Source organism: Musa acuminata, chromosome BXJ3-9 (assembly GCF_036884655.1).
Source record: "Musa acuminata AAA Group cultivar baxijiao chromosome BXJ3-9, Cavendish_Baxijiao_AAA, whole genome shotgun sequence".
Lineage (NCBI taxonomy): Eukaryota > Viridiplantae > Streptophyta > Magnoliopsida > Zingiberales > Musaceae > Musa > Musa acuminata.
Genome location: NC_088357.1, coordinates 14,782,261 through 14,792,098, shown reverse-complemented (window position 1 = coordinate 14,792,098; position 9,838 = coordinate 14,782,261). Strand labels below are relative to the sequence as shown.

The window sequence follows — 9,838 nt, the reverse complement described above, 5'->3', positions numbered from 1 at the left end:
CTAATACCAGTTGATGGGATATAAAGTGAAATAACTTTTGTATATGAACAAATACTAGCGGGCCATAACATACAGCAGAATTAAACGAAATTATAATCAAATAGAATACCAAGATATACGTGAAAAATCCTTCCAATGTGAAAGGTAAAAACCACGGGGCAAACTAAAGATAATCCACTATGAGAATAATGAATATATAAATATCAATCTCTTGCCAAAACCTTAGAAACAATCACAAAAGAATAACTAGGATACAAGGATCACATTACTGTGCATAATATCTAAATTCTCCCCCAAGTAATCACAGGAAGAATTTACTGCAGATTTGATTTAACCTGAGATGAGAACACTGCTAGATGATTGATAACAGTCTCACTGCGTTATTCTTGTCTTCTTCCATTTCTTTCTCTTGTTTTTCTGTCTTGTTCTCTTTTTTTTCTTTGGAATCATTTAGCTGCAGTATTCCCCTCGTTACTATAGTTTTTTTTTATTTTTTCATAGCTCTCACACCCTCCTAATATAAATTAAGATTAGATTAAAAAAGAAGATAGAGATATGGGATGTACAAATCTTGGCTGAACATGGGTGTCAGCCCAACACTCGAAGAGGCAAGAAAGAGCAGATGTGCAACGCAGAAGACGCTCAAATCCCTTGGGTGTTCAGGTAACCGTTCCATTTTTTGTTGCAAATTACGCCCTTGGAAGTTCGATTGTTGGCTCTGTTCTCTGTTCTTTCTGCAAATTACGCCCTTGGAAGTTCGATTGTCAGATGGCTTCGCCGATTTCGTTTGGAGGAACTCCCTGCATCGCCAAGCAGATTACTTTGTTGTTTTGAGACAAGCAGAGTTCTTGCTACCAAAAACCCATCTTTTAATACGAAAAATATACTTCGTTCTACGAAAAATCCGATATTTGACCATGGCAGCACTTATTCATCACCGTACTCCGTGTCTTTGATTGGTTTCAGGGGTTTTTGCGCTGATGTAGCTTCTGGAGAATCACAGACTAGTAATCGTATTACTCGTGGTATCGCCGAGGTCCAGGGAACTCTTATGGATTACCTTCATGGCACGAGAGGCATAGACTTGACTGACTCAGAGCACATGAGCAGGCACTCTCTTTTCTTTCCAAGCTTTTGAAGAATGTAGAGAACGAGGAGAACATTGGGAGGGCGATGTCGTCTCGGTTCTTTGAGAGCATCGGTCTGAAACCAAGTGAAATTATCTAATTTCTTCGCCAGGATTTGATGTTCCTTTCCGATGATGAAGAACTGACTGAGAGCTATCATGTTCTCTGCAATTATGGCATTGCCGGTGGGAAGATTGGAAAAATGTACAAAGAAGCCGCTGAGGTTTTCAGGTGTGACTTTGGAATTTTGGAATCAAAAAGTTTTGCGCTTATGAGGGATTGGGTCTTAGTAAAACTGTGATGATAATGAATGGTCACGTAGAGATAAGAAGGAAGTTGTTAGTGCGGCTTTGGCACTCTTAACAGTATTCCGTCTCAATGGTGATGAATTCCAGGACTTGTCGTCGGTGAAAATTGGGACTGGACTCCGTATCCCATGTGATCAAATTGTCTCTGCACATCCTAAATCAGAAGATACATGTCCCAGAGAAGAGAGCAAGATTTCCTTCCTTTCTTGTAACAACTGATTTGGGTTATCCCTTAAGTTCACTAGAGGCATATTTCCATCATACATGTCATACACTGTTCAGAGAACAAATCGAAGGTACTCGAGGTACAATTACAATTGGCTGAGCGATAGAGGAAGGGTTAAAGCATACGATTAGCTCTTGGCAGTATCCTTGCATGTTCCGCTAAGATTTTTATGAGACCTTGAAGAAATCACCATCTTCAAGGACTCTGAATGCTAGTAAAACTGCTTAGGGTGACTTGTTCAAATATTAGATAGCATGAAGCTCGTTGAGAACTCTGAATATGTGCGAAAACAAAGACACCTTTTTTCTTGGATAAGTTGAAGCCTAGGTGATTTTTTTTTGTCTCTGGGATGAAGATGTGAAAGAGTATGTGTTATGTGCAGATGTCAGATGATCGTGAAGCGTGTCTATTTCCTTTAGACCTTCTGAATTAAACTTGTTGAGCTATTTGCAGTAAAATCACGTTTACTAATCTTCTTCAACCCATCGATCATTTATCTGGTACCTTTATATATATAGATACTTTTACCGTTTCTTAATCTTTCGATATACTTGACGGTCGCAGAGGTAGCGATCCTTCTCCTTCCTCGGTAATGCATGCGCCGCCACACGACTAACTCGTAAGCTGCTAGCTAAAATTAACTGCACCTCATTTGTTTACTGAACATTCTATCGAATTATTCATAAATTTGTTTATCTATCTAATTAATGGCGGCATTCTATGGAATAGGCAATGATGATTCCTCAACTAAAAAATTGAAGGTTATGTATGAGTGAACGGGTTGGGGACTCGACCAGATTCAAGTTCCAAACCACCTTACATGGGGGGATCTCTACGTTCTCGGTTCTGCTGGGATAGCGATATGCGTCAGGGTGCTGAGCTGCCACGATGGCCCACATCATATGTTCGGTAGAGTGGGAACCCATGCCACCTATTCCGTCCGTACGTAAGAACGCATCACCGGACCAACGTCACCCTTCCCACATTTAATTGCGATCAGAGCCGTCCGTACGCCAAGCAACGTGGATTTTTCTCTTTTTGCAGGAACACCGAGTTGAGTTGAGTTGAGCTCACCGCCTTGATCCAAAACACCAGACCGATCCGTTCGAGACCGGCGCGTCGGATCTCCATTTCCAGTGCCTACCACGGGGTATCTCCCCACGAGCGTGGGTCCCACTCGCCAGGAGGCAACCAACGACGTGGGCCCCGAGGGAAATTCTGTCGTTACGTAACGACCGATGAACGGAGTGGGTTGATTCACGTCAACCCGAATCCGAATGGGGGGGGTGTTTTTATTTTGATAATTTCATCAACTAGTCTCATGACGTACTGTTTACGGCCCTCCTTTGACTATTGACAATTTCTTTGTTGTCGATTGTCTCGTGCTAAAATATTTTTTTTACTATTTACAATGATTATCATTTTTTTTTCTTCCCTCTTATTTCATTCTCGTCGTTGCTTCGTCCAACCACTCTTCAATTATAAGTGTAGGAGAAAGGAGAAAGAAGCGGAGAATTATTAAAAAATATATATTTATTTATATTTATTTATAAAAAAAAATTAGAAATATTTAAAAAAATTAAAATAAGATTATAAATAATAGCAGGAGATCATAGATAGTCATCTCCTAATAGTTATTTTAGGATTCCAAGTAAGGGAGCGGTATCTATACAGTTAGGATTATGATGAATAAAATAAGTTATTGTAAAAATAAAAATATGATTGATAATTAAGTTATTAAAAAAAAAATATATATATATATATATATATATTTTTTTTTTTTTTTTTTTTTTGAGAGATGGTAATTAGGAACGGATTGTCAATATGAAAAAGCTTCCCAATATCAAGCTTCTATATTTATTACTGTTATATATATTTTTTACTTTTATATATAAAAGAAACGAGTGGGCACTTTTGTTTTATGGTAGATTCTTGTTGTCTTTGGCCAACCAAAGAACGGAAATATCTTCTCAACACATACTTCTCTTCCGCTGGTTTCTTTGCTCAGCTTCTCTCAGATCCTTTCCGTCCTCCTGGAAATCGCAGCCCCTGTTCCATCAAATTTGAATCGAGTTTCCATTCTCTCCACCAAGAACCTATCTTTCACCACCTTTATGCTGGTCGAACCACAAAAATCCCATCTTGTTGATTCTTCCTACGTTGATTTCTTAGTTACTCATCAGATGCGGAGGAAATGGATGCTAGAGGGTGATGGTGAACAGCGGATGGTTATAGAAGGTCAGTTTTTTAAGACTTCTCACGCCCAAAGACGTCGATTTTTCCTACTTGGATGCCCAAGATTGTTTCTTTCCCTTTATTCTTGATGTTAGACTACAACTTTAGGGGTTCAAGAGCGCGCTCTGATTTCAGCTTATAAGACGGAGAGGATTTGGCATACTTCGATGGTGAACATCCGAGATGTTTCTTGAAAATTGATTCTTCTTTTCTTTTGCTCTGCGGCTTGTGGAAGTGCTTCTTTGGGAGCTGCATGTTCCTATCCACAGATGAAACTCTCGTGTGGTGGAGTCGACGAGGATCGTACTTCTCCGAAAAGAGCAGTCTTTCTTTGTTCTGCATGCGATATGGTCGTCTAATTTCTGGTTTCTGATGGTCATCAACACGGCTTTATCGTTATTATCACCCAGTTTGCTAATTTAATTCTTTTTCTTGAAATTTCTGAGTCCATCTTGAGTTCCTTGGCTGCTTCTTCACCCAATCAAGTCTCTGATCTAGTTTCTTACATGGGATTTCTTATTTTCATTGCATATTTCACCTCTTTGATGCTTCTTCATATGACTTTTTGATGCTTGATCTGAGTTCTTCTGTATGCCGTATTGGTAATTAGGTTTATCCTGGCTAATGTCCTCTCTGCTGCAACTTGCAATCGGTGGTTTCTTACTGGAAATTGTAGCATAACAGCTTAAAGGTGCAAAGATTGCAGTTCGGTTATTAGTGGCTATTGTAGATATAACGACAACAATATAATTCTTCTAGGATTTAAGCTGATTTCCCCTTAATCTTTTTTTTTCCTTTTGCAGCATAGATAATCATCTGAGTTGTTTTAATTGCTTGTTTGGGTTTAATGGGTCGAGGCAGAGGAAAGGGGAAGAAATTGGCAGTGGCCACTGGTAACGAGGACCCAGGGAGTGGTGATCAAGAGGTGCTCCCTGTATATAAGAGAAGAGGAAGGCCTCAGAAGCCGTTGAAGGATGACATTGATGTAGATGACACTGAAACGGTAGAAGGGAAAGATGATATGAAGCTTACTGCACCAAACAAAGAGCTTAAGGGTTCAACAGTGGTGGTTGGGAAGAAACGAAAGAGATATTCAAAAGCAAAAGAGAACTCTGATGCGATCATAGAGGAAAATGGTGTTGGATCAAAATCCAGAAACGAGGATTTAACAAGGTCCAATGGTTTTCGGCATAGTGGGAGCCGGCGGAAGAGCAAGCCTCATCGGGCTGCTGAAGCTGGAGTTGAGTGCAAGTGAGAAACTGATTTTGTTGTGTTTCTATCATTCCATTGTGAGACATTGCTGATGGTTGAGATCCTTTATGGTGCACTTCTTTTGTTTTAGTTGCCTGTCTTTCTTTTGTTTCAATTCTTATCTTGCTCATGAATTAACCAGAGGCTAGGGACTAGATATATTTTGTGACCATCTATGATCACTAAAGAACTTTAGGTTAATTTTAGTTTCTCTTTGACGAGAGTTCTGAACATAAAGCTTCTTTTACATGCGATTTTATTTTATTTTTTTATCATGCAATATTTTCAATATTTTCGTGGGATACCTTTCAGCTTCTTGGTTTACATACATGGCATTTTATGCATATGCTAGTTATATGGGGGATTTCTAGATGTCAGCCTTTCCCTTATCTCTTTCTACTGTAACTTAATTTCTTAATGAAAATTTTGATTGCATTACGTTTCTGGAAATTTTGGTTCCAAGCATTAGATTTATACTTGGATATGTCTTGTCATTGTATGTTTGTATTATTGGGCAGTGAAATTTGCATTAAAGATGGATTCCCTGTGTGCTCTTTGGACATTTCCTACTTGTGTCTGTTTGTACACTGTAAGTACAAGGTGGTTATTTGTGTACTACATGCTCTAGTTTTACACATGTATCTATTAAGTTTTGGGGATTTGCCCCAGTAGAACATTGATATTAGTTCGATCATGATTGGTCATGTTGCATATACAATTGAGAAACATGGAAGGACTATCAAGGCCATAGTTTTTTCTTTTTCCCCAAAAGAGATCATTCATCTTTTTATATCTTGCTGACAACAAAGATTTTATATGCTTTTCTTAGTAGGTTATGTACTTTGCAGTCCCTTAATTTGTCCTTTGGGTTATTGTGACACAGTTAGTAGTCTACTTTGGCTTCTAGGCATTAGTTTGTTAGATTATTTAACCTCATTGTAAATATTACTTAATGCGTATATTCAATAAGAAAAGTGATCTAGATATGCTTGAATTCTCATTCCTATTTAGATTTGTGATTCTTTAGGATAAATCACTCACTTCAGCATTTGTTGTGATGATGTAGCTGGGAAAACTTTGATTCTGAACACAATTACTTAAGGTCTGAATACCAGCGAGATACTTGGAAAGTGATTCAGTGACTTGTTTGATCTGTGCTTCAGTCCATGTCGTCCTTCAATTGTAGTTGTATGAGATGATTTTTTTCTTGTATTATATAGGAACAGAAAACGCCATTCTTGAACTAAAATTTTGAAACAAGATCAACAAAAAGTCTTCTCATGGCACTGTTGCTAGCTGCAAACAAGATAAGGAACGGATGAGTTATAATTGAAAGACTAGCCTGTACATAGTAGAAAGCTTGTTTTGTTTAGATAGGATATCCTCATAACTGTAGTTTCTAATGCTTCAGACGGTACAACAGTATGAGTAACAAAGTCAACTGTCTAGGTGAAGAAAACTCCATGTGTTTATCTCAAATTTGCACCTTTTTCACTTTCATACATGATATGCTAGGTGGCTAATTTTTAACTACTTTTGTCATGATAGTTTATCTGATACTTGGCATGTGAAAATGAAATTCAAGTTCTAATTTGGACTTTGTCACCCTTGATCAATCTTTGATTTCAACCTGATCCAATGAGTTATCATAAACAAGTTGCATTATAACAGAGTTTAGAATTTGCATGAATACATGCCAAAAAAAAATCCTCATTGATATAAATTAATGGAAGCAGAGAAATTCAGTCCTGCCTAATTAAGTTGAACTCGGACCTGCCTTTCTGCTGCCAAGGGTCCGAGTTTGTCATTCTGATTTTTAATGCTAATACTCGTATTCTTCTTAGTTTTCTAGTTTGTCATTCTGATTTTATTGGTATCTGTTTACAGATATCAAGAAACGAAACCACAGTTAAAATGAATTCTCCATCCTAGTTTCTATTGACCGAGTCAGCCTTTTCTGAGAGCCTAGAGTTCTACAGATCTCCTGCATAAGGCAGGGAATAGGCCCTAATTATACCAAGTAAACTGTCTGCGGACTCTTGTAGCTACTACATTTTCTAGAGATTGATAATTTTCTTGCTAAGATAATTTGACAGGAGCAGATTGAATGTGTCCATCATTATGAAAATAATGAACAAGTATAAACCTTTGTTCATATTAGAGTTCCTAGGCCTTTTCATTTTCTATGACATCGTCATCTCTGACTTACGGTGTACCGTCGGGTCTTGCTATTTTCAGTTATGTTTTCCGAGGACAGATTTCTTCATATGTAGAATTACTTGAAATTTACATAAAGAATAATTTTGAAGCCAGACTTTTGGCTGCATTCTTCTTCACATTCATGTATATCCTAGAGTGCATGAAATTAAGGTACTGGCTTTCGACATGCAAGGAGTTTATAAATTATTATCAGTTTACTCTTGATGGTCTACAAAGGATAGGGGAGCAGACAATCTGAAGGATTGCACTGTCAATATATTTAAAGGATACTAATAGACAAAAGAAAATGCTGTGGAATTTAGTAAAGCTACATGATAATATAAAATATGATGAAGGATTGCACTGAAAATTTGATTTGTTTGGTGATAATGGTACACAGATAAACTATTACTCAGTTGTATATGTGCAAAAATATGCAGAAGTTGAGGAAGGACACTCATCTGTTGAATTATTTATCTGTTTTGCCAATAATAAGTTGCATTTAAGAGGCAATAGGAAATAAACTGAATCTGAATGATATGAATTGTTTCTTTTCCTATTACTTTTAGAACTGCACACTGAGAGCAAAACTAAACTGTTTTTTGAACCACTAGTACATACCATATACGAAAATATATACAAAGGTACTTTGAGGTGAAATTTTAATGCATAAAAGTTAAAAAGAATCACTAATTACTCCTTTTTGCTTCTGGGAATACCATGAAATTAGAAACTGGCTTAGTATCAAGAGACGAATATCCATCAGGTACTGACCCATGGGGCATTTTCCTTTTCTGGTGTACATGGGACTGAAAGGTGAAAAAATTCCCATGAAATCAATTGTGATGATGCCCTGCTGGACCATCATTTCCGATGTCCCTTTGAGCTCAGACTCGGTTGTAGTTTCTTCTAGTGTTCTCTGATCTTATCCTTAATCGTGATCTGCAGACAACATCAGTAGAAACATTAGTTTGATGTAGTTTTTTGTTTTGTTTTACATAGTTCTGTGTTGACTTTTTTGCATTTGAGGTCTTCATCCCTGCAAATTGTTTGTGTTGAATTTTCACGTTTCAGGCGCTGACATATGAAGCTCCTGTTTGGTTCATCAAGACCGACTTCCAGAACATATCTTAAGTCGATCCTAGGTGATTTTACAGAGGGTGTTTGATAACCCCATGTTGTAGCCCCAGCTTCTGGCATGGAAGTTTGATTTGTTGCAAAGATGGAAACACGAGAGAAGTTACCCTGGGACGGGTAATTTAGGTAGATCATCTTCTGTTGATCAAGCAGAGAACATATCCAGGCTACGATGCCTTTTGGATTCTTTGCACCTTTCTTGAAGCTGGAGTAGTTTGTTCCTTGGTGAATTGTTATCTTTGGTACGAGGATCCATCTGACTTCCTGTGCCGTGCCACAAGGGTCAAGCACGGCAGGATGCCAGTAGGCAAATGCACAGCAATCCAAGGCTCCGGAGATTTCAACCCTGGATGTGCGTCATCACAACTATTGCTCCATGATCGGATGAGACCATCGTTAACTTCATCCTGCTCCAGTTTTTGTGTTCGTCGATAGCATGGTTATTGAGAATTTGCAGCTGTAGAGATGTGAAAGAGAGACAGGACACCATGCGACGCAGGGGCGTTGTTGGTCCACAACTGCAATCTACCCAGAAAGATGTGCAAAGTGCTACTATAATGTGGTCTGCCGTCCTCCTCTGTTCCACACTGACCTCATTACATCAGTCCATGAAATCTATCTAGGAGATTTATACCATTAGGAGACTTGCGGATGGATCCATTGCAAATGGAGCGCACTAGTAGAAGAAACCTCAACTCCAGCACATTCGACCTAACTCGGTAGTGGATTGCTGAACCGGTGCACATCACATGTACTCTTTGAATTTTGACAGCCTTTCTTTCTGCTCACAAGTTCAGCCAGACAAGGGCCATTAAAGTTTCTTGCTAGAGAGAGAAATGTGTCATCATTGTTCGTTGATGTACTAGTGTTTTTGAGACCACTTACATGCACATGGTTTGCATTTAATTCTCTGTTGCGTGGTTTCAAACAACAACACTCAAAAGTTAGGGGCAGGAGGAGGATTTAGGTAGACCAACTCTCTACTGTACTTGGAACATAATAACTAGATATCTTGAGCTATGTCTCATCGTGTCATAAATTTGGTCCCTTGTGGTAGAAGAGATGAGAAGAGTCAAGTGCTGGAGTTGGGATTACCTTGCGCAGGTTTCTTCTGATGCATCCTACACTTCCTCTCCTTTTGACAGATGCAAGAGGCAACACAAATTATATCACACGGACGATCTTGATCACAAGGCAAATAAGGTTATGTCAGATGAAGAAGTTGCTGCCTTCAGCTTTTCCGCCTCGGGATAACATGTGATCCATCTGACATCCATATCATCCATGTCTTCTGTGCGATCCTGTCTCTGGGAATTCTCGTTGCTTTGGGGTCTGCAATCCCTCGTCCTCTCTTA

At 38.6% G+C, this 9,838-nt stretch overlaps 1 protein-coding gene across 6 annotated transcripts; it reads left to right on the top strand.

The window, feature by feature from the left end:
• Positions 1 to 3,571: 3,571 nt before the first annotated feature.
• On the top strand, positions 3,572 to 9,677 carry LOC135586160 (uncharacterized). 6 transcript variants are annotated; one of them, XM_065168937.1, is made up of 6 exons: positions 3,572 to 3,899; positions 4,005 to 4,066; positions 4,507 to 4,587; positions 4,700 to 5,147; positions 5,666 to 5,736; positions 8,421 to 9,677. In XM_065168937.1, exons 4-6 carry the CDS (start codon positions 4,744 to 4,746, stop codon positions 8,432 to 8,434), a joined length of 489 nt encoding a protein of 162 aa, XP_065025009.1. In that variant the 5' UTR covers positions 3,572 to 3,899; positions 4,005 to 4,066; positions 4,507 to 4,587; positions 4,700 to 4,743; the 3' UTR covers positions 8,435 to 9,677. The 6 variants fall into 6 exon arrangements, 5 of the variants coding, with proteins under 5 accessions (XP_065025009.1, XP_018686779.2, XP_065025008.1 ...); XM_018831234.2 differs by having other exon boundaries at positions 3,992 to 4,066; XM_065168936.1 differs by lacking the exon at positions 4,005 to 4,066.
• The last annotated feature ends 161 nt before the right edge of the window (positions 9,678 to 9,838 follow it).